This window comes from Gnatocerus cornutus, unplaced genomic scaffold (assembly GCF_029298725.1).
Source record: "Gnatocerus cornutus isolate USDA-ARS CGAHR unplaced genomic scaffold, icGnaCorn1.1 ctg00000023.1, whole genome shotgun sequence".
NCBI lineage: Eukaryota > Metazoa > Arthropoda > Insecta > Coleoptera > Tenebrionidae > Gnatocerus > Gnatocerus cornutus.
In genome coordinates this window covers 5,142,621-5,164,782 of record NW_028275375.1, presented here as the reverse complement: position 1 = coordinate 5,164,782, position 22,162 = coordinate 5,142,621, and the positions used below count along the sequence as shown (strand labels likewise).

The window sequence follows — 22,162 nt, the reverse complement described above, 5'->3', positions numbered from 1 at the left end:
GCCGTTACCTTGACGACGAGACGACAACAAACTCACCATGGACAAAGAATTTCTGCGAATTTTAATTGCGGAGAAAGTTAACAATGCCATTGAAGAAACGTTTAAATTAAATGAAAGTAAGAATATTAATGAAATCGAGAGGAACAACGAAGGGGGCTCATGGATCCATCACGACTACGCGGCAGTAATCACCGGTTTAAACAGCAATTCCACCACCACCAGAATTAAGATTCTTGATAAATTATTAAGTTCGCAGATTGTGGACACGCAACAACAACGCTGGGATGAAATGGCTCAAAGTCTGCGCAAATGTTTCGTCAGCGCCAACGGTGAGGTTTTCACGAAGGCTCTGCAGGTTCATCATAGAATAATCGCTTTCCCGAATTCCTCCACTGAGGGGTATTTGAACCTCCTCAAAAGCGCCGTGTTGCTTCTCAACAGTCGCTACTACAACGAAGTGAAGAAGAGTCGAGTACTGGAGACTTTGCAACTGATTGTCGGGACTCAAAGTCACGTTTTCAAGCTCCTTTTGCATGCAAGTCGCGCGGCGATCGATGCAATCGTCGCTGCGTTTGTCGACGTGCTCACTTTCAAGTCCGTTTTTGATTTACTGGCGGTTGTGGACCCGGAGAGCACTTGGCTGAAGAGTTTTTGCTACGGCGCGTACATCAGAGATTCTTTTTTCGGTTGTTTAAAAGAAGATTTTCCCAAGTCTGTGACCGCTAAGTTTGTTGAGAACGAAGGGGGGCTGCGCCACTACGGCTCCTTCCTCTTGTACTTTTGGGGGTACAAAACCAACCTCAAGTTCTTGTCAAACGAACAGAGCCCGGAAACCACTCTTGAGATTGTTATCCACCACCAGAAGAAGCAGGAAACGGTCGAGTTCCTCCTCCAGATCTTTGCGAGTAATCCGCACCTCCTCACCCCCAAACTTCTGGACGTTCTAACAGAGCCCCTCTTTACCACGACCCGGAATAACAGCCGGAGTGCCATCGAGGCGCATTCCTACATCTTCACGATCATCTCCACGGTTGCGAAATCCCCGAATTTCCGCGTTTTGTTCGGAGGCAATTTGAGGAAAGTCCGACCGCGCCGAAACCTCCACCAGAAGATCGTGGATTTGACGGTGTTGTCGTTGCGCAATGAAGACGACACCACCCTCCCTCTGTTGCTTGATTGTTGCACCAGCATCTACAGCAGCCACCCCGCGGCGCTCCTCCACGTGAATCCCGTAAAACTCCTGCAGAGCCTCCAAGAGTTCTATCGTTTGAGTTGGAAAAACGAGCCGGGGATCCGGCGCGCACTGTTAACTCTCTTCGAGTTCTTTTTCACGTTCTACGGACCCACGGTGCGGATTTTGGGGTGCGACAACGAGATTCTCATTGATCTCTTCAGTTTTACCCCCTTTCTTAATGTTATGATGCGCATCAGCGGAGATAAAAACGGTTTCGAATTTATAAAGAAACACAGCAATCAAATCGTTCGGCCTCACCTAGAGCGAGCCTCTGAAGACGACGACTCCGAGTTGAGCAAGTTCGTCTTCTTCATTTCGGTCATCAAGTTGGAAACTCGCAGTGTTGTAGCCTTGTTGTGCGACGACGAAGAAGGAACTGTGGTCGAGAGCAACGACAAAAGTACAAACCTGGTGGATTTAACAGAAAAGAGTTTGAGTGGTGGTGGAGACTCGGAGGAGTTCTTAGGTCTGTTAACTATGAAAGTTTTAATTACGAATTTAGATCTGTTGCTCTACTTGCAAGTTAATTACCGAATGCAAGTGAGTGGAGTTAACATGAGCGGCGCTTTCACTTTTTGGGATTTTCTAGGAAAAACTGGCGGATTTGGATAATGGAATTATTGACGCGCAGAGTTGCTTAAGAAGTGGCATTTTGGCGTCACTGGAGAGTGTGGGATTTGGGGAAAAAGCCCCGCAGACTTTCCAAAGAAGTGAAGAGAACGAATTGCGAGCCTCCGTTGAAAGCGGCTCCACCGGCGATGCCAACTGGGTAGCGCAAGCTAGACGAGCCTTCAAGAACTCTCTTGATGACTTCGACGTGAGTTGAATTTACTCCTCTCACTAAGAGAAACATGTCTCGATTTCAGCCCCCACGTCTCGTGGTGTTAATCCAACGAGTCCCGAAGACCTACGTGTATAGGAAGATCGAACTAAACTGGCCCCCTTCAGACTGTGTTTATTACCAGTTGCACCCTGAAGACTGCAGCGGAGTCTCTCTCGTCGTTAGTTTTGGGGAAAAAACCGGACTTTTGAAACCCGCAGAGGACGCTTCCCACCACCAAGAGAATTTAACTCTTTTGATAAAACAGTCGCGTACTTATTTGCGCTACCAACCCGAGCACTTCTTCGGCTTTGACTGGTTTGTGGGTGTGGTTTACTTGATTTCTTGCGGAGACTTCGAGGAGTCTAAATCTGTTTTGATCAACTTCACCAACACTCAAGTGACGGCTCTGATTTGGAGCACGTTTGGGAAAGAGTTGGATGAGGGGTTGCAAGAGAGTTTTTATCAACACTTTGTGGTGGTTCTGGAGGAGAACTGCCAGTGTTACCACGCTTTAAAGGTGCGTTTTTTCAACTCTTTAGTAAGTACGAATTTCCGGTTGTAGATGCTTGGGATTTCACCGGAAGTTCTGGCGCAGTCGTGGCTCCGGCAGTGCTTCTTTAATTGTCTCTCATTTGGGGAAATCTGCAATTTTTTGAGTTTTTCTCTGTTGTATCCAGTTGAGGGGCTCATTTATTATTTGGTGGCGGTTTTTGAGCATTTGAACGCCGCGATTTGCACGCTGACGCACTCTTTGACCGTGGAAAACATACTAAAAGTAAGTAGAATTGAAGATTTTAAGTCTTTAAAAGTGACTTTTCAGATGGCGGAGCTCCGGGAGTTTGAGTTAAAGAACTATATGAGTTTGATAGAGTCGCTGATGAAGCGTTATAAGAACTCGCACAAGTTGTAACAAATAAAGACGTTTTGAGAAAGATTCCTTTATTTTTAATGAACAATTGAATTTCAAATTTTAAATTCGGGATAAGTAAATTACGACATCTTTCTATCTGTTTTAGTTTTGGAGTTATCGAAGTTTAGTCATGTGGGTACTAAAAGTTTCTATCCGGCAACTTTAAACGCTTCTAATTCATTTATTTATTGACGTACGTGAATATATCGTCCAGTTTTAGAATCTGCTTTAAATTCTGCGTAAAATGAGCAATTGTTTAAGATTGCTCCATAAACAAAAGCGAGATTTGGATACCAAAAGTTTGGCATAGTTTTAGTCATGAATTTTTGCGAAAAACTGCAACTTTCGACTTTTGGAAAATCTAAAAACTATTTCTTATGTAAAAAATCGCGAGAAAAACAATGCCGCAAAAATAAAAAAATTGTAAATTTTTTATCGTTTGAGTCGGATTTTTTTTTCGCAAAAAATCGACCATCGAATTTTGGGCTTTTAAGCACTTTTTCTAACGTAAAATGAGCCGAGAAAAACGATAGCGCAAACCGCATCTCAATATCTCTAATAGTTTCCGAGATATTTAACTTTAAAATTCATGAACATAACCTGTTTGTGTGCTGTCAAAATAATCAAGTTCGGACATACGTTAAGATACCTGTCCTATGTTTAGACACTATAATTTTAAATAATTAATAGAATCGTAATCAAGTCGTGAATGTTAAATCAGACTTCAGATTCTTACTCCTGAGGACCAAATTAATAAAAAGAGTATTTTTTTGCTTTAATTTTCATCGAAAATATGCAAGTCAAATAAAAGTTTCAAAAATTAATAAAAAATTAACGGAGCGTCGGATCGAAAAATCTTTGACGGATTCTTGTTCCTGAGGTCCAAATTGATGGAAAAAGTCAGTTTCAAAGAGATTTTATTTTTTGTCAAAATCGCCAAAATCCATGGATTAACCCCTTTGAACTTTTTTTGGCGAAAAACACGAAAGTTTTCAGATCGACACGAAACTTTGCACATGGCATAATTTGACATTTCTACATCCATTTCTGGTCTCCGTTCCTCGCTATCTGTGAGATTTTTTGAGAAAATGCAAATTAAAAATTTCAAAATTCAATTTCCCGCGTCAAGCAATATGTCAACGAAGCATAGAAGCTAGGACATGCGTCAACAGATCTGTCCTATCTTTAGTCCATAAATAATATTAAATAAAATATTAACAAAGTCGTAAATCTTAAATCAAAGTTTTGATTCGTTTTTCTGAGGTTAAAATTAACAAGTTAAGTAGTTTATTGTATTTATTTACACTGAAAAATGAATGCATAATGTGTGTATAATTGGTTGCCTACCTACATTGCAAATTTTAATTTAAAGTAAACTTATAATTACGTTTTGAATCCGACTTTAGAGTACAGAATCTTGTCTGAAGTCTAAATTAATGAAAAAAAAAGTTTTAAGAGGGTTTCAATTAAATTTCAAATATCAGTCGCGAAGAAACCTGTTTAGTTTTCAACCAATCACACACAGCCCAAATAAGAACCGGCAAATTTAAAGGAATTTATTAATAACACGAACATTAACATGAATAAATTAATGAGTACAAAGTTTCTACTTAAAAACTACAACAGGACTTAGAAAGACGTTGAAAACCGCCTCGACTACACTCCTTACATTAAATCTCGCTTCTTTCGGTCTTTTGACCGTCGTTAAATTGTTGTTACTACAAGCGAGACAGCCGATTTCGTCTAACCCGACTTGTACCTTGAACCCCCCACCTCGTTGTTGAAAAGTGTCCCCCCTTAAAATCCCCGCTTGCACTTTCGTGGTGATTTCGAACGTGTACAAGTTGTACCTCTTGTCGATTTGATCGCGCTGTAAAACGAGCTGCACTCTTCGCGGACTGCTTGCGTGATCGAAGATGGTGCGAAAACTGTTCGAAACCGAGCGGATTTTAATATCGTTTTTCAGTTTTCTGGGTTGATTTCAGGAGGATTAGAACCGAGAAGACGACTTGGATGAAAGCCGTGAATTTCTTGTACCGTGTTTGGGCGGTGAGGACCACGAAGAGGCAGAGAGACTGAAGATGAGGCCGGTGAAAACGAAGAAGGGCTAAGCTTCCGCGGAGTCAACGTCACGTGCATCGGAAGTCGTGGAACTCTCGCTTCACCTGCAACATTTGGAACGTGACAACTTGTCACTAGCATCAGCACCACCAGCAGCTGCGTTTCTGACTTCGCCAAAAAGAAAAAGAACGTAAATTCGCAGGCTAGGAACCATACCAACTTCAAGTACAAGATCTTAAGGGCTAGATGTGGGTGGAGAATCGACCTCTGGACGGACCAAAGGGATGTGATCCAAAGCCTTCAGATCAGGATGGGATTAACAATGGGTAAATGTCCGTGGGAATAATCCACCGTGGCCGATGGGTAAAATGATGTATAATAACGCAAGTTTACACCAAAAAACAAGCGAGATATCGATATGAGAAGTTTGGCATTGTTTTTTTAATCATGAATTTTCGCGAAAATTTGTTTCATAAAAATATTATAATCTTCTATAACTAGACATTTAACAATCGTAGATAATATATATTAAAGAGCCACTTTGGGGTGATAAAAAATGACATAATAATTAAGTAGAAGCGAAAATTGCAAACGATTTGAGCACTTGTTTAGAAATGATAAGACAACAACGCTCGAATTCTGTTTTCGTGTTTGACGATCATCGCCTTCAACTTTCTTATTTCGTCGGCGAATTCTGGCAACGTTTTCTCCTAAATCAACAAAATTAGTTTAAGAAAAACCACAAACCTAAACTTGTGTTTGGTTTTGAGTCTTCCCCGATTTCGAAGAGCTTCGACACAGAAATGATCGCTTTCGATTCCATCCTTGAGCGAAATCAACAGACTCTTCAGTCGACAGCGCGCGCGCGCCGCACTGTCACCCAAAGTATCTGGATAGTCCGGTCAGTCCGGAGTTGTTTAGCCTCTAAAACCTCGAGATTTCGCATCCTCTCTTCGGCATCATTCCTATGCCTGAGTTGAGTGTTGATGTAATATCACGCCTTCCACCATCTTCCTTCCTGCAAGAAGTGTAAAAAAGTTTCATCAAGAACATGTTTGTTTATCTCACCTGAAAAACTCTTCTTACTCTGTGCAGTCAATTGCTGTTTCTTCACGGCAAAGCTTTTAATTGCGCCTGCTTCTTGACCAACAGGAAAGACAACAAAGTTGTGTTAAGCTGCAACTAAGAGATTAAGGTGAGACCATGAATGGAGAGAAAAGAAAACAAACAAACCTTCCATCCTTCCTGAACAAGCAGATCTTCACAAAATAGCTCACAAGACAACAGATGACCTTCAGAGCCTTTGTAGTATTTTCTTTCTTGACAACTGCATCTCGATGATGCTCTGTTTCCGTTGGTTGAGTTCCTTTGGCTCTTCTCCAGAGGAGAATACTCGTTTTCTGCTCGTAGACTCAACATTGCAAACTTCGTGCTCCCGCAATGCAATCAGCAACACTTTAAACATCTCCCAGTCACTGAACGACATCTTCAACCACTGGAAAAAGAACATTTGACTTTGAATTTAACCTTTTTCATCACCTTTTTCGTGATGTTATGCTCCTGGATCAATTCACTGTACTCTGGGAGCACTAAATGGGTGGTTTCTTCGATTCTGTGCAATAACTTGCAGAGTCCTTCAGCGTTGAGCGACGACAACCGCCTTTTCGACATCTTAGGCTATGGGTATCATCCATCGATTCAGTCTCTTTAATAATAAACTCTGGTAATGAAGTTGGAACCTGAAATACCACGAAACATTTCAAGGCTGGAATTCAAACAGTTTTCAGCTTACCTGCGTTTAAAAATTTCAATAAAGACCCATCAATTTGTTGCAAATCAACTCCAACTCTAAATAGCTTCAAATGAACTTCTTAACTTGTGTAATTTCTTTGCTACCATGCCCAGAAGAACGAGAAAGTAAACAGTAAAGAATTCTGGTAGTTTCTTGTTAAATCATGAACATAACCTCAATGTGTGCTGTCAAAATAGTCAAGTTAAGACATACGTTAAGATAGAGACACAATAATTTTTAATAATTAATAGAATCGTAACCAAGTCGTGAATGTTAAATCAGACTTTAGATTCTTACTCCTGAGGACAAAATTAATAAAAAGAGTATTTTCTTGCTTTAATTTTCATCGAAAAACTGCAAACCAAATAAAAGTTTGAAAAATTAATAAAACATTAACGGAGCGTCTGATCGAAAAATCTTTGACGGATTCTTGTTCCTGAGGTCCAAATTGATGGAAAAAGTCGGTTTCAAAGAGATTTTATTTTTTGTCGAAATCGCCAAAAATCCATGATGTTTAGTCTTTGAACTTTTTTTGGCGAAAAACGCGAAAGTTCGCAGATCGACACGAAACTATGCACATGGCATAATTTGACATTTCCACATCCATTTTTGGTCTCCGTTCCTCGCTATCTGCAAGATTTTTTGAGAAAATGCAAATTAAAAATTTTAAAATTCAATTTCCCGCGTCAAGCAATCTGTCAACGAAGCATAGAAGCTAGGACATGCGTCAACAGTCTTTAGTCCATAAATAATATTAAATAAAATATTAATAAAGTCGTAAATCTTAAATCAAAGTTCAGATTCGTTTTTCTGAGGTTAAAATTAACAAGTTAAGTAGTTTATTGTATTTATTTACACCGAAAAGTGTGAGAAGTTTTTCCATAAAAGCCACCTAGCGGAATAACGCCGAAGTTGATAGTTCACGCCTCCTCTCACCAGAGGGCTAAACTTTTGTTTTTAAAACTTACAATTTTTGAATCAAAACCATTTGCAGGAATAAGGAAGAATGATAAAAAACAATACCCTCAAATTAAACTAAAGGAGTATTAATAAAATAAAAAAACACAAACTCGACACTCTCCCTCCTTCTTGCAAAAAGTGTGAAAAAGTTTCATTAGGAACATGTTTGTTGGCTTACCTAAAAAAGACGAGGGAAACAATCTGAAATGGACGAAACTATCCATTCTTAATTAATGGTAATTGATTATTGCTCTAATTCCAACTGATCCAAAAGCCAAGAGCCAAGGTTAGTCCTTCGCAAGTGGCGCTTCCTCAAAAATATCTCATTTAACGACTTCTTCAATTCTTGTAGATCATTGTTGTTTTTATATGCTGATGTAACCGCAGCCAGCTTGTCGGACATTTCAGTGCTCATTTCTTTTTCCGACTAAAACAAACCAAATAGTTTTAGGTGTTAATCTTCCTCTGATACTACAAAAGCCATGACATCATAAAGACACTAAATTTAAATCCCAAATTTGCAATCTGCGTAAAATTCTGCGTTCACTGATGTATAATAACTCAAGTTTACTCTAAAAAATAAGCGAGATATCGATATGAGAAGTTTGGCCATAGTTTTAGTCATGAATTTTTGCGAAAATTTGCAAATTTCGACTTTTGGAAAATCTAAAAACGATTTCTTATGTAAAAAATCGCGAGAAAAACGATGCCGCAAACCGCATTCCAATATCTGAAATAGTTTTCGAGATATCGAGCATGAATTGTTTGGAACCTTCAAAAATTTGGCCATCTGGCGACAACCCAAAAATTCAAACGGCCATAACTCAGTTATTTGTTGTCGGATCTGAATTTAAATTCCAGATTTGGATTCAGCGTGAGATTCTGCGTAAAATGAGTCGAAATTTATTGAGTTTACCTAAGAAATAAAGAAAGCATTGACCAAAAACTGTTTGGAAGTGGTCATTTTGGGGTGATTTTCAATCAATGTTTTCAAAATGAAAATGACGTTTAATAGCATTGAATTATATATCAGTCGAAAGAGGAGCTTAAAATCTATCTATTGGCCAAATTTGAGATCTATATTACGAATAATTTGCGAGTTATGGCCAAAAATTAAAAAAAATGAAAAATTTTCATCGTTTGAGTCGCAATTTTTTTTCGCGAAAAATCGACTATCGAATTTTGGGCTTTTAAGCACTTTTTCTAACGTAAAATGAGCCGAGAAAAACGATGGCGCAAACCGCATCTCAATATCTCTAATAGTTTCCGAGATATTTAACTTTGAAAATTGGGAAAAATGAGAAAAAATGAAAATCAACTATCCGAAACTTTGATCGGCCATAACTCAGTTATTTGTTGTCGGATCTGAATTTAAATCCCAGATTTGGAATCTGCGTAAAATTCTGCGTTCACTGATGTATAATAACTCGAGTTTACTCTAAAAAATAAGCGAGATATCGATATGAGAAGTTTGGACATAGTTTTAGTCATGAATTTTTGCGAAAATTTGCAAATTTCGACTTTTGGAAAATCTAAAAACGATTTCTTATGTAAAAAATCGCGAGAAAAACGATGCCGCAAACCGCATTCCAAAATTACGAATTTTACTGCACGTGACCATCAAATGCACTCGTCTAAAGTTGGTAGCAGCCCCTAGGGATGTTTATTGGTAACAGTTAACGTCTAGCGCAAGTTTGCCAAAAACCATAAATGGAGAGAAAAGAAAACAAACCTTCCATCCTTCCTCAAACAAGCAGCGATGCATCCAGAATTCCAGATCTCGCGTTTTCAAAAAACCAATAAAAATTCTCTATAAACTTCCATTCCTTGATGTTTCTTTGACTTCACAAAATAGCTCACAAGACACCAGATGACCTTCAGAGCCTTTGTAGTATTTTCTTTCTTGACAACTGCATCTCGATGATACTTTGTTTCCGTTGGTTGAGTTCCTTTGGGCCTTCTCTGGAGAAACACTCGTTTTTTGCTCATAGACTCATCAGGATTGAAAACGTTGCAAACTTCGTGCTCCCGCAATGAAATCAGCAACACTCTGAACATTTCCCAGTCACTGAACGACATCTTCAACCACTGGAAAAAGAACATTTGACTTTGACTTAAAACATGTTTAAATTTAACCTTTTTCATCCACATTGCAGTAAAGCAGCACCTTTTTCATGATGTTATGCTCCTTGATCAATTCACTGTTCTCTGGGAGCACTGAATGGGTGGTTTCTTCAATTCTGTGCAATAACTTGCAGAGTCCTTCAGCGTTGAGCGACGACAACCGCCTTTTCGACATCTTAGGCTATGGGTATCATCCATCGATTTAGTCTCTTTAATAATAAACTCTGGTAATGAAGTTGGAACCTGAAATACCACGAAACATTTCAAGGCTGGAATTCAAACAGTTTTCAGCTTACCTGCGTTTAAAAATTTCAGTAAAGAATGTGTAATTTCTTTGCTACCATGCCCAGAAGAACGAGAAAGTAAACAGTAAAGAATTTTGGTAGTTTCTTGTGCAAGCAGGATCGTTGTTAATCATTTGTTGTACTCTGAAAATAAGTTTTAAGAGCTTTTATGGGTTTCGATTAAATTTCTTAAATCTAGAACATAACCTCTATGTGTGCTGTCAAAATAGACAAGTTAAGACATACGTTAAGATACCTGTCCTATGTTTAGACACAATAATTTTAAATAATTAATAGAATCGTAACCAAGTCGTAAATGTTAAATAAGATTTCAGATTCTTACTCCTGAGGACCAAATTAATAAAAAAAGTATTTTTTTGCTTTAATTTTCATCGAAAATATGCAAGTCAAATAAAAGTTTCAAAAATTAATAAAAAATTAACGGAGCGTCGGATTGAAAAATCTTTGACGGATTCTTGTTCCTGAGGTCCAAATTGATAGAAAAAGTCGGTTTCAAAGAGATTTTATTTTTTGTCAAAATTGCCAAAAATCCATGATGTTTAGTCTTTGAACTTTTTTTGGCGAAAAACGCGAAAGTTCGCAGATCGACACGAAACTTTGCACATGGCATAATTTGACATTTCCACATCCATTTTTGGTCTCCGTTCCTCGCTATCTGTGAGATTTTTTGAGAAAATGCAAATTAAAAATTTCAAAATTCAATTTCCCGCGTCAAGCAATATGTCAACGAAGCATAGAAGCTAGGACATGCATCAACAGATCTGTCCTATCTTTAGTCCATAAATAATATTAAATAAAATATTAACAAAGTCGTAAATCTTAAATCAAAGTTCAGATTCGTTTTTCTGAGGTTAAAATTAACAAGTTAAGTAGTTTATTGTATTTATTTACACCGAAAAATGAGAGAAGTTTTTCCATAAAAGCCACCTAGCGGAATAACGCCGAAGTTGATAGTTCACGCCTCCTCTCACCAGAGGGCTAAACTTTTGTTTTTAAAACTTACAATTTTTGAATGAAAACCATTTGCAGGAATAAGGAAGAATGATAAAAAAACAAAACGAAATGTTTTCGAACAATAAAGACGTTTTTGAGAAAGTTTCCTTTATTTTAAAACTTCCATTCTATTTACAATGAACAATCAAATCGAAAGTCTAAGTTCTTACGAAATAAATGACTTTGTGCTGGAATGTTAGTCTTCATGAATGTTAAAAAGCTTCGCGACTTCGTTCAAGTCGTCGTATTTCCTCTCATCCTTCAGCACCTGTCTAGCAATTGACATCCGATTGAACACGTTCCATAATACAATTCCAACGACCACATCATCCCTCAAATAAAAAATGACTCCTTTCCCATAATCCTCGCTTTTTGTCTGGCCCTTCGTTTTTTCTTCTCCTTCAACTGGTTTGGTACTTTCGGTGTTGGATCTTATCCCATCCCCGGTCTCGGTAACCACCGCTTGCGGCGAATCCTTGCTGGAGGCCTTCGCAAAGACTCCAACAGTGGGCAACGAGGCATCCACAATCCCTATAGCTTCATATCCCACGTCCGGCCCCAAATCCGACCAAAACATGCTCTGATGCAAGTACGGATTCGCCGCCCCAGTCATATTCTCTCCTGCTAATCTCCCCGTGACCACAGCGTGGTCGTGGTGCTCCACGCGCCGACGCCCCAACTTCACGTCGTAGAAGCACGCGCAGTCTCCGGCGATGTACAAATGCGAGCGCGCCATCAGCTCCGTGTTAACAAGGAAGCCCCCCAACTCCGGGTCCACTTCAAGACCGGAACTCTCGGCGAGTTGGGTGTTGGGCTCCACCCCCACGGCGAGGACGACAAAGTCCGCCCTGACGTTCCTCCCGTTGTTGAGCACGAGGATGATTTTCTCATCTTGGCATTTGACGCCGACGATCTCCGACTGGCTCAGCACGTGCACGCCTTCATTCTGGACCTTCTTCGTGGTCCAGTTGCTGAGGTACTCGGGGAGGACTTTGCCCATGTTGCCGTTCTCGCGGAAGATCTGAGTGACGTCCTTCCGCTGCCGTTTGCCTGTGAAAACGACGTGACAATTGAAGCGCCTCTCTTTGATTTACCTTTGCGGGCTAGAGAACAGGAGAGCTCGCTGCCTAAGAACCCGCCGCCGATGACCGCCACGGACGTGGCTTCCTCGAACGCGTCGTAAACGTCCTCGAAGTCGAAGATGTTTCTGAAGACTTTAACTTTCTCGGAGATTTGGGGGTCCTTGCAGGCGGCTTCAAACACGTTGGAGAGCTTAGGACTGGCACCGGTGGCGATGAGGCACTTGTCGTATTCGATAGCAAAATCGTCTTCCAGATAAGCGATTTTGTTTAGAGGATCAAGACGCGCCACGGTCCATCCGCGCGCCACTGCGACGCCCCCATTCTCACTCTCCTCCAGCGCCTTGGTCTTGAGGTAAAAGTCTTCGGGCTCATAATAAAGACTTGAACAAAATTACACAAAAGACACGACAATAATTTAACATACTTCCGCTCCGAGCCGTTCCACTGCTTGAAAATCAACTTCTTAACCGACTCCTCGTCTTCATTGTACCACATTTCTTTGGACAAAGGGGGCCGCATGTACGGGTGGAACGACTCATTAGTCACCACCAAAACCTTAGCTGTGGGATCGGCGGATTTGATCGCCCGGAAGGCGGCGAAGGAAGCCGTGCCGCCCCCAATCAACAGATACGGGACTTTCTCTGGGAAGTACCTAGAGCTGGGGGGGTCTTTCACCGCAACTCTTTTAACTTTCTTTTTTAATGCAACGGCTTCCTTCTTGCGATCCGCAGACCTGAAGAAGTACAACTACCAAAAAAAGTTAACTGGGAAGACACGTTTGGGACTTACCGTTCCCAGCGTGGCGGCGGCTAGCAGGAGCCCCATGTACACCGCGTTTTTGTAGAGTTCCCACCAACTGGCTTCTTCGTAGACGCATTCTGGGGGGAGTTGTGGTTTGGCCTGGGGGCACTCATCTTCAAGTTTTGGTTTAGGGGGGCAGTCTTCTAGGTTGATATGGGGTAAGCGCTGCGAAATTTAATTAAAGAGTGTTACGAGGGGGTAACGAACTACCGGTGGAGGGATAGGAGCGGGTTGCTCGCAAGGGTGGATATCGACAGGTTTGCATTCTCGGAGGACGATTTTAGAGGGCTTCTTGTCTTTATTAGTGAGATCTAGTACCTTTTTGTCCAAATCGTCCTTGTCTTTGGAATAAAATCTAACGGGGTAAGAGACCTGGAGGCGCTGGAAACCTGCAGAGACCACATTAAGACCGCAAAACTTCCAAAGGCTCTTTACCTAGAAACTTGGCCGTGTCCACTGGAGATCTCTGCAGAATTTTAACAGTTACGTTCTTGAGTTTCAGCAAGTGGTTGATTCGGAACATTTCAGTAGACGAATTGTGGAGAATTTTATAAAAGTACAAACATTGCAGGGTTGACAGTGACAAGTTAATTCGGGATTTTGCTCGCTCTTGACATGAAATCTTGTAACTAGACGATGGCAACAACGAAAAAAATTGAACTGTTGCTGAGAGTTGCGTGTTTTTTTTAAGACCTCACGTTTCAAACTTACGCTAACATAACCTAAAAATCGGGGTTGTTCTGTCAAATATCTGTCAAAACCTGTCAAAAGTCAAACGTTCTGTCATTTGTGCCGGTTTTTCAGAAATCACAAAAGAAAATCCTTCATCATCCGCTTCAATTTCGAAGAAAATTAACCATCGAGGATGGCAGCCTTCCCGGGAAGCATCGCTTTCGATGAATTCGGAAGACCTTTCATCATTCTGCGCGACCAGGAAAACCAGAAGAGGTTAACAGGGATCGATGCCTTAAAGGTAGGTTATGTTCGTATTTTGAAATGTCAGGTGTTTCGTTTATGGGGAAAATCACCTACAAGGCTTCACCCCACACCCCCGTAAACCCCACAGTCACTTACAATCCTCAGAAACTCCCTTTATTCACTTTCACTTCTGACAAGTGTGCACATTTTCAGGGGATTTCACCCCAAAAACGCGCGCACACCCACACAAACCCCCATTTCCTCATTCTTCTCGTTGAAAATAACACTTCCTTGTTGTAGTCGCACATTTTGGCCGCGCAGCAAATCGCCTCGACCATCCGCACGTCGTTGGGCCCCAAAGGCCTCGACAAGATGTTGGTCTCCCCAGACGGCGAAGTCACTGTAACGAACGATGGGGCCACGATTCTGAAGAACATGGAAGTTGACCACGAAATCGGCAAACTGCTGGTGCAGCTGTCACAGTCACAAGACGACGAAATCGGCGACGGGACGACGGGTGTGGTCGTCCTCGCTGGGGCTCTTTTGGAGCAAGCTGGGGCTCTTCTAGACAGAGGCATTCATCCGATTAGAATCGCGGATGGTTTCGAGTTGGCGTGCCACACCGCGGTCAAACATTTGGATAAAATCGCAGAGTTGTTTCCAGTTTCGGCTGAAAATACCGAGCCTTTGATCAAAGTCGCCAAGACTACTTTGGGGTCGAAAATCATCAACAAGTGTCATCGGCAAATGGCGGAGATTGCGGTCAAGGCGGTGTTGGCAGTGGCGGATTTGGCCCAAAAAGACGTGAATTTCGAACTGATCAAAGTGGAAGGAAAAGTAAGAATTTCAATCATTATCAACCAAATTTTAGTAATTTTTTTCAGGTTGGTGGACGATTGGAAGACACAGTTCTGGTCAAAGGCGTTGTGATCGACAAGACCATGTCTCACCCTCAGATGCCCAAAGAGTTGAAAAACGTCAAGTTGGCAATCCTGACTTGCCCATTTGAACCGCCCAAGCCCAAGACCAAGCATAAGTTGGATGTCACCAACGTCGAAGAGTTCAAGGAGCTGAGACAATACGAGCAAGAGAAATTCAAAGAGATGGTGTCTTTGGTGAAGAACGCCGGTGCTACCCTGGCCATCTGCCAATGGGGCTTTGACGACGAAGCCAACCATCTCCTTCTCCAGCAGAGCCTCCCGGCAGTCCGATGGGTGGGGGGCCCAGAAATCGAGCTCATCGCCATAGCCACCGGGGGCCGCATCGTCCCCCGTTTCGAAGAACTCAGCCCTGATAAACTAGGCTCTGCCGGTTTGGTCCGCGAGTTGTCTTTCGGCACCACCAAAGACCGCATGATGGTAATCGAAGATTGTTCCAATTCTCGAGCTGTCACTATTCTGGTTCGTGGGGGCAACCAAATGCTGGTCGCTGAAGCAAAACGGAGTCTCCACGACGCCCTTTGCGTCATCAGAAGTTTGGTTCAAGAGCCCCGCGTGGTCTACGGAGGGGGCGCTGCTGAGATCGCCTGCAGTTTAGCCGTGGCGGCTCAAGCCGATCAATTGGCGACTTTGGAGCAGTACGCGTTTAGGGGCTTCGCTGAGGCTTTGGAAAGTATCCCGTTGGCGTTGGCTGAGAATAGTGGATTGTCTGCTATTCATGTTTTGGGGGAGGTTAAGGCCAAACAAGCGGCAACTGGAGATTCAGCTCTGGGAATTGATTGTATGGCGACCGGGAATATGAACATGAGGGACCAACATGTTATTGAATCTCTTAAGTCAAAAAGGCAACAGTTGTTGCTGGCGACTCAGTTGGTTAAAATGATTTTGAAGATTGACGATGTCAGATCTCCCAATGACGGTCAAGGGCTTTAAAATTCTGCGGATTTTACTTAGTATTGCCTCCAATTATTTAACTAATTAATAGCACTTTTATCTAATTATTAAGGATATGTGACTCCTTGAATAAATTATCAGTAATGTCAGTGAATTTTGTAATAATACGGAAATAAAAATTTAAAAATTAACTGTATTTTTTTATTCAATTGCATCAACGGTGGCTCTGGATTTCATGTCATACACTATTTTGCCGCTTTGTTTTCATAGTAAATATAACTATCTAGAAAATTATTTATAATGTCATTTGCAACTTTTAGGTCACGATTTTGTGTTTAAATTTATTATTTTCGTAGTTTTTTTAATGCTAACTAACCTAAAAAAGATGTTCTGATCTGTCAAAAATCTGTCAAAAGTCAAACGATCTCCGTCCGATCAATCTCCAGCCAATCGCAGCGCGAGCTGGCATTTGTTAATTGTTGACAATCGTGGCCGAGTGATTCAACGCATTGGCAAAAACCTAGATACGATTCAGTGATTATTCGTTGATCCGCAAAGTGTCCAAGACAGCGAAGTTCCGCGTCTCAACTCCATCAAACTCTTCGTTGTGCAATGGTGAGTATTTCCATTCGCGTACGACATAACCTCACTTTAATTTGTAACGTCAGTAAAAGGGGCGTCTGAACCACCGAAATGAGTAAGCAGCCGTACAACTACGGAGCCACCGCCTCCACAGAAGTGGGCTTTATCGGGAAACGTTCGCCGGAATTCAACAATTTATGCGATAACGTCGTGACCAACATCTACACCGTCAACTCTAGTTTAAAGACTTTGGATAACGCATTGAAAACCATCGGCACGCGGAAGGACAATCAAGGCCTGAGAAACACAATGTAAGCGTCTTCTTCGTGTTATTTAGTCTTCATCCTTTAATTTCAGACACGTTACTCAGCTCAGCACAAATCAGATCGCCTCAGTCACAAGCAAAGACATCCACAAGTTGAAACAATTAGTTTCGAAAAGCGACAAGCCGCAACAGTTGCAAGTGGAGAAGTTGGAGGAGAATTTCAAGGAGGCCATCACGCGGTATTATTCTCTTCAGAAGGATTTAGCCAACAAGCAAAAATCCAACTTGTTAGTCTCTGTTAGCATAGAAAATGATTACACGCCTGAAGAAGAGTCAGAGCAACAGCGCCAAGCGCAAATGGCGCGGGAAATGGCGTTCGAACAGGACATGTTACTGGAGAGAGAAGCTAGAATTAAGCAAATAGAGGCTGATGTACTTGATGTTAATGAGATTATGAGGGAGTTGGGGTCTCTTGTTCACGCGCAAGCAGACACCATAGGTAAATTCACCCCATTTTTAATATCATTTTTTAATTGTCTTTTTAGACACCATTGAAAACAGTATAGATCATGCTGCTGGCAACGTGGAAGAAGCAACCGAGCAGTTAATCACTGCCTCACGTTATCAGAACAAGTTTAGACGTAAGTTATTGTTTTTAGTGCTCCTAGGTTTGATTATTGTCGCAATAATTATTATTATTTTGGTGGTTCAACTGAGGAAATAGATCCACTTCGTCTTTTTGTGGCGTTAAGTTGCTTATTGTTATATCTTTATTATACAGTATACCGTAAATTTTATAGCAAACACACAGTATAGAATTTATATTTATTTATAAGTATATAAATTAACAGCGAACGCAACTTTATTTATCGCCTGACTGCTCCGCTTTCCACCATTTAACCAACAATCAATTTTCCTGCTCATTTCCTTTAAATTTGAATTGCGGCGCAAAAAATAAATGAGCCCAAAATTCGAAAAATGGCTAGAAACCTGCATGACCGACCGCTCGCAGCGCTGTGCGGAAAATCGTAACCTCGCTTCAAATCAAGACGTTTATAGAAAATTTCGTTTTTCTGATTGATTTAAAGTGGAAATCTGGCTCATCCACAATTTTCCCTGCTCGTTTTCTTTAAATTCTCGAAGCTAAAATCTTGTGGCGCAAAAAAATCATGAAAAATAAGCCTAAAATTCAAAAATTGGCAAGAAACCTGCATTACCGACCGCTCGCAGCGCCACGGCGAAAATCGTAACCTCGCCTGTAATCAAAACGTGTGAATAGAAAATTTCGTTTTCCCGACTTAATTAGAGTGGAAATCATGGTGGAGGCAATGAAGCAAACCGTTGCGCAAATGCTGAAAGGCATCGAGAGGTAAGTCCCCACTTTTTTGCCCCATTTTGGCGTAAAAACCGAACATATGTGACATAACCTCAATTGTAGGTACAACCCAGAGAATCTCCCAACTTTGGAGCGCTACGTGGAAATTCAAGCCAGAGAGAACGCGTACGATTTGGAGGCCAATCTGGCCGTTCTGAAGTTGTACCAGTTTGATCCTACAACTTTTAAAGTGGACACCACAAGTCTTATTTTACTAAAAGCTCTGACAAATCTGCCCAATACCAACTTTATTTTGTGTAAATGCTTGTTGAACGAGCGCCAGCTGGCTTTGGATCCAATCAACGAAATTATTTACATAGCAGACATTCTGGAGCAGTGTGACTTCCAGTTGTTCTGGACGCGGATTCATTCACGTCCTGAGCTAATTCAAAATATCACAGGTTTTCTGGACTCTGTCCGAAAGTTTGTGTGTCACGTGGTGGGAATTACGTATCAAACTATCGAAAGAGCGCGTTTGGCTGAGTTATTAGGGGACGTCGACGACCTCACGTTGAAAGTTTGGGTGAACAAGTATGGATGGAAGGAGCAGGGAAATTTGATTTTTATCGCTAACCAAGACGAGAACATCAAGACCAAAAACATCAACGAAAAAATCGAGTTTGATAACGTGGGGGCCATCATGGCCTCATGTCGATAATCTTTTTCTAATAAAAAAAATTCGTATTAATTTATTTTGTGGCGCCCTCTGTCCTCGCCGCCAGAAGTGAAACCAAGATGGAAGATGAAGATCAGTCGTGCTTCTGTCACCAGTGTGAATCTCAAAGGTGGTAGCCGAAAGGGCCGATCTTCCCGAAGAAATTCCCACCGGCGCTCCCGAAGGAAGAGGAGCAAATTACGGTATTATTCCCGTTTGAAAGAATTGCGTTTCAACCGCAACACCGACGATTTGTGTTCGTCGATTACAGTAGTTGATATAACCGACATGGAGTGGGCCCCGTATGTCTCCACGCGCTCCACAGAGGTCGCTGAGTGGCACAAACACGAGCAAGTTGCTTATTGGAAGTCGCGGGCTCTGAGTCTTGAATATGAAAACAAGATGTTGCTCCAGCACATCCGAAATGTTTACGCTAAACAAACGGAGGACTATGCTAACTGCAAGGAACAACAGGAAATTGAAGCTCCGGTTGAAGAACAACCGGAAATTGAAGAACAACCGGAAGTTAGGGAACCAGTAGGGAAACAACGAAGAGAAGAAATGGAGAGATTGTACGGGAAGAAAGCCTCGAAGATTATGGGAATGGAAACCGCTGTCCAGTTAAATTACGATCTGCATTTGGAAGATGCGGGCAAATTGCCCCATTGGCCTCACACTCCGTTAAATTTAAGATTTCATGATTAGTTAATAAAGTTTTGTATTTCGCATTTCGTTTTATTGAGTGAGCGCTGACTGGTAATTAGGGATGATCCTGAGCTTAATCCTTCATGATGTGACTCGATGTAATTATTCGGATAATGACACATTCGTGTGCATTTTTATTATAATTTATTTCACATTAGTGGCGAGGTTTTCAGATTACTCGCTTTTTCTCAGACGATGTTGAGACGGCGGTAATTAAAAAGAAATAAACTTTTTTACATTCCTGTTGAATAATTGAGCGGATTTAGGATTTGCATTGTTACATAAACACAATTCTAAGGAAATTTCCGGTTTCTAGCACGCGAAAAGGGGGGCGGAGGGCCTACAAGAGCTGTTCTTAGGATTTTTCGATTTTCAAATTTCCCAGGCTGAGTCGTTTGAACAATTTTTTGTAATATTTAAGTAAATATCTTCAGATTTCTTCGAGGAAATGACAAATATCTTCGGCTCCACTCTCCCCAGAATGTTACTTTTCCGATCAACGTTAGTGCAGCCATCAATAACGAAATAGAGTTGTCGCTTGTCGCGATAAAACGAAAAAAACCTCAAGCTACAATGGAAAAGTGTATCAGTTTTTGGTCCGTCCAACGTGTGAACGTCTCATAATATAGAGGAATAAGATAAGAAGGTGATAGGAGGCTCTTAAATTAATCGAACCGATAGAATCTAATTAATCCCAATGCCATCTCGGCCATTAGAAACAGCTTATGATGCGAGCCTCCGTATATGAAACTGCCCCATCCATGTACCTGGCGATCATAACTAAATTGGGCTGTCGTTGGGACGGTGGGAACTGGAGGCAGCATTCTTGGAAAATTCGATGAAATTTGGCGCGAGGAAACGGCGAGAGTTATAGACCGGAATCGAACAAATTATTAAAATATTCATAATAATTTAATGAAATGTAGATAATTCTTTTTTATGAAGCGGCGGCTCATTTCAATTTCAAAACAACTTTATTTGTTTATTTATTTGTATTATTTATCACAATTTCTAGCTTCGGAATTGTTCGTCACTTTCTTTGACCTGTTGGAATTAGCATAATTTATATTTCAATGAGTTTCGCAAATTTCTTATTTAAATACAAATCTGTGAAAGTTACGGAAGCGTAAAGGGGCACATATATTTTTTTACAGTCGCAAGGATTACAAGGATTTTATTCTACGGTCAAAGATCATGCTAGAATAAGGTTCATTCTTAAACGATTTTTGGTGACTTTTATTTTGAGATCAAAAATCGTGCTGGAATGAAAAGTCACTAAAAATTGTCGGAGTTATAAAATTTAATAGAAACTTTTTCATTTTGAGTTAGTCCAACGAGTAAAAAATTCTTAAATTCTCATTTCTTGTTCTAAAATTCTATAATTTAATAACACTTAATAAGCATTTTCAAAGTAGTCAATATATTAAATTTGATTGTTTTAACTTTAAAACTGTCAGAGTTCCGAAATTTAATAGAAAATTTTTGATATTGAGTTAGATCTACAATAAAAAAAATTCTAAAATGTTCTCTGCTGGTTATAAAATTCTATAATTTAATACACTTAATAGGCATTTCTAAAGTAGTAAGTACGCTAAATTTGGTTGTTGTAGCTTTAAAACTGCCGGAGTTACAAAATTTAATCGAAAATTTTTGATTTTGAGTTAGTCCTGCATACAAAAAATTCTAAAATGTATCTTTTTTGCTCTAAAATTCTGTAATTTAATACACTTAATAATCATTTCTAAAGTAGTAAATATACCAAATTTGTTTGTTCCAACTTTAAAACTGTCGAAGTTACGGAATTTAATGAAAAATGTTAGATTTTGAGTTAGTCCTTCAAGAAAAAAATTCTAAAATTTTCACTTCTTACTCTAAAATTCTATAATTTTATACACTTAATAAACATCTCCAAAGTAAGAAATATACCAAATTTGATTGTTCCAACTTGAAAATTGCCGGAGTTACAGAATTTTATTTAAAAAAAATTGATTTTGAGTTAGTCCTACATATAAAAAATTCTAAATTTTTCATTTCTTGTTCTAAAATTCTATAATTTAATACACTTAATGGGCATCTCCAAAGTAGCAAATATCCCAAATTTCATTGTTCTAACTTTAACACTGATAAAGTTATGAAATATAATGGAAAATGTTAGATTTTGGGTTAGTCCTAGAAGTAAAAAATTTAAAAAATTTCACTTTTTACTCTAAACTTCTGTAATTTAATACACTTAATGAACATCTCCAAAGTAACCAATATTTTAAATTTGATTGTTCTAACTTTACAACTTCCGAAGTTACGAAATTTAATACAAAATTTTTGACTTTGAGTTAGTCCTACATATAAAAAAAATTCTAAAATTTTTCCTTTTTGTTTTAAAATTCTGTAATTTAATACACTTATTAACACTCATTTCTAAAGTAGTAAAGATACCAAATTTGCCTGTTTCAAGTGTCGAAGTTACGGAATTAAATGTAAAATGTTAGATTTTGAGTTAGTCCTACAAGTTAAAAATTCTAAAATTTTCACTTCCTGTTCTAAAATTCTATAATTTAAGGCACTTAATAAGCATCTTTAAGGTAGTAAATGAACCAAATTTCATGGTTCTAAATCTAAAAGTGTTCGAGTTACAAAATTTAATAGAAAATTTGTGACTTTGAGTTAGTCCCACAAGTAAAAAATTCTAAAATTATCACTTCTTGTTTTAAAATTTTAAAATTTAATACACTTAATAAGCATCTACAA

At 40.0% G+C, this 22,162-nt stretch overlaps 7 protein-coding genes across 7 annotated transcripts; 5 read left to right on the top strand and 2 right to left on the bottom strand.

Moving 5' to 3' along the window:
- The first annotated feature begins 27 nt into the window (after positions 1–27).
- On the top strand, positions 28–2,989 carry LOC148166524 (uncharacterized). The gene is made up of 5 exons (XM_088048895.1): positions 28–1,774; positions 1,824–2,051; positions 2,101–2,574; positions 2,620–2,832; positions 2,878–2,989. Exons 1-5 carry the CDS (start codon positions 38–40, stop codon positions 2,965–2,967), a joined length of 2,742 nt encoding a protein of 913 aa, XP_087905021.1. The 5' UTR covers positions 28–37; the 3' UTR covers positions 2,968–2,989.
- Positions 2,990–4,527: 1,538 nt separating this feature from the next.
- LOC148166523 (kinase D-interacting substrate of 220 kDa-like) lies at positions 4,528–10,412 on the bottom strand. Its single transcript, XM_088049018.1, has 10 exons — positions 10,201–10,412; positions 9,917–10,147; positions 9,513–9,868; positions 7,959–8,207; positions 6,821–7,005; positions 6,568–6,767; positions 6,262–6,523; positions 6,097–6,210; positions 5,776–6,046; positions 4,528–5,132 (listed from the first exon to the last, which is right to left on the bottom strand). Exons 6-7 carry the CDS (start codon positions 6,697–6,699, stop codon positions 6,323–6,325), a joined length of 333 nt encoding a protein of 110 aa, XP_087905144.1. The 5' UTR covers positions 6,700–6,767; positions 6,821–7,005; positions 7,959–8,207; positions 9,513–9,868; positions 9,917–10,147; positions 10,201–10,412; the 3' UTR covers positions 4,528–5,132; positions 5,776–6,046; positions 6,097–6,210; positions 6,262–6,322.
- An 881-nt stretch (positions 10,413–11,293) lies between these two features.
- On the bottom strand, positions 11,294–13,836 carry LOC148166522 (apoptosis-inducing factor 1, mitochondrial-like). The gene is made up of 6 exons (XM_088048708.1): positions 13,521–13,836; positions 13,404–13,474; positions 13,074–13,250; positions 12,709–13,031; positions 12,297–12,664; positions 11,294–12,252 (listed from the first exon to the last, which is right to left on the bottom strand). The coding sequence occupies exons 1-6, from the start codon at positions 13,606–13,608 to the stop codon at positions 11,399–11,401; spliced, it is 1,881 nt and encodes a 626-aa protein (XP_087904834.1). The 5' UTR covers positions 13,609–13,836; the 3' UTR covers positions 11,294–11,398.
- A 114-nt stretch (positions 13,837–13,950) lies between these two features.
- Positions 13,951–16,026, top strand: LOC148166521 (T-complex protein 1 subunit epsilon-like). Its single transcript, XM_088048710.1, has 3 exons — positions 13,951–14,058; positions 14,304–14,840; positions 14,888–16,026. Exons 1-3 carry the CDS (start codon positions 13,951–13,953, stop codon positions 15,872–15,874), a joined length of 1,632 nt encoding a protein of 543 aa, XP_087904836.1. The 3' UTR covers positions 15,875–16,026.
- Positions 16,027–16,245: 219 nt separating this feature from the next.
- LOC148166520 (syntaxin-12-like) lies at positions 16,246–17,537 on the top strand. The gene is made up of 4 exons (XM_088048893.1): positions 16,246–16,450; positions 16,504–16,728; positions 16,775–17,181; positions 17,228–17,537. Exons 2-4 carry the CDS (start codon positions 16,529–16,531, stop codon positions 17,404–17,406), a joined length of 786 nt encoding a protein of 261 aa, XP_087905019.1. The 5' UTR covers positions 16,246–16,450; positions 16,504–16,528; the 3' UTR covers positions 17,407–17,537.
- Positions 17,538–17,889: 352 nt separating this feature from the next.
- Positions 17,890–18,745, top strand: LOC148166519 (eukaryotic translation initiation factor 3 subunit K-like). Its single transcript, XM_088049240.1, has 2 exons — positions 17,890–18,051; positions 18,121–18,745. Exons 1-2 carry the CDS (start codon positions 17,999–18,001, stop codon positions 18,713–18,715), a joined length of 648 nt encoding a protein of 215 aa, XP_087905366.1. The 5' UTR covers positions 17,890–17,998; the 3' UTR covers positions 18,716–18,745.
- Positions 18,746–18,748: 3 nt separating this feature from the next.
- Positions 18,749–19,440, top strand: LOC148166518 (uncharacterized). The gene has a single exon (XM_088049241.1). The coding sequence runs from the start codon at positions 18,800–18,802 to the stop codon at positions 19,415–19,417; it is 618 nt and encodes a 205-aa protein (XP_087905367.1). The 5' UTR covers positions 18,749–18,799; the 3' UTR covers positions 19,418–19,440.
- Positions 19,441–22,162: the final 2,722 nt, after the last annotated feature.

Excerpts from the sequence above, each read along its gene's own strand:
- LOC148166524 (XM_088048895.1), top strand. The coding sequence starts at position 38 with ATGGACAAAGAATTTCTGCGAATTTTAATTGCGGAGAAAGTTAACAAT. Across the intron at positions 2,575-2,619 it reads AGTGTTACCACGCTTTAAAG|ATGCTTGGGATTTCACCGGA; the intron begins GTGCGTTTTTTC and ends TTCCGGTTGTAG. Across the intron at positions 2,833-2,877 it reads CCGTGGAAAACATACTAAAA|ATGGCGGAGCTCCGGGAGTT; the intron begins GTAAGTAGAATT and ends GTGACTTTTCAG.
- LOC148166523 (XM_088049018.1), bottom strand. The coding sequence starts at position 6,699 with ATGTCGAAAAGGCGGTTGTCGTCGCTCAACGCTGAAGGACTCTGCAAG. Across the intron at positions 6,524-6,567 it reads AGCATAACATCACGAAAAAG|TGGTTGAAGATGTCGTTCAG; the intron begins GTGATGAAAAAG and ends TTCTTTTTCCAG.
- LOC148166522 (XM_088048708.1), bottom strand. The coding sequence starts at position 13,608 with ATGTTCCGAATCAACCACTTGCTGAAACTCAAGAACGTAACTGTTAAA. Across the intron at positions 13,475-13,520 it reads GGACACGGCCAAGTTTCTAG|GTTTCCAGCGCCTCCAGGTC; the intron begins GTAAAGAGCCTT and ends TGGTCTCTGCAG. Across the intron at positions 13,032-13,073 it reads CCGCCGCCACGCTGGGAACG|TTGTACTTCTTCAGGTCTGC; the intron begins GTAAGTCCCAAA and ends TTTTTTTGGTAG.
- LOC148166521 (XM_088048710.1), top strand. The coding sequence starts at position 13,951 with ATGGCAGCCTTCCCGGGAAGCATCGCTTTCGATGAATTCGGAAGACCT. Across the intron at positions 14,059-14,303 it reads CAGGGATCGATGCCTTAAAG|TCGCACATTTTGGCCGCGCA; the intron begins GTAGGTTATGTT and ends TCCTTGTTGTAG. Across the intron at positions 14,841-14,887 it reads TGATCAAAGTGGAAGGAAAA|GTTGGTGGACGATTGGAAGA; the intron begins GTAAGAATTTCA and ends AATTTTTTTCAG.
- LOC148166520 (XM_088048893.1), top strand. The coding sequence starts at position 16,529 with ATGAGTAAGCAGCCGTACAACTACGGAGCCACCGCCTCCACAGAAGTG. Across the intron at positions 16,729-16,774 it reads CAAGGCCTGAGAAACACAAT|ACACGTTACTCAGCTCAGCA; the intron begins GTAAGCGTCTTC and ends CTTTAATTTCAG. Across the intron at positions 17,182-17,227 it reads CGCGCAAGCAGACACCATAG|ACACCATTGAAAACAGTATA; the intron begins GTAAATTCACCC and ends TTGTCTTTTTAG.
- LOC148166519 (XM_088049240.1), top strand. The coding sequence starts at position 17,999 with ATGGTGGAGGCAATGAAGCAAACCGTTGCGCAAATGCTGAAAGGCATC. Across the intron at positions 18,052-18,120 it reads ATGCTGAAAGGCATCGAGAG|GTACAACCCAGAGAATCTCC; the intron begins GTAAGTCCCCAC and ends CCTCAATTGTAG.
- LOC148166518 (XM_088049241.1), top strand. The coding sequence starts at position 18,800 with ATGAAGATCAGTCGTGCTTCTGTCACCAGTGTGAATCTCAAAGGTGGT.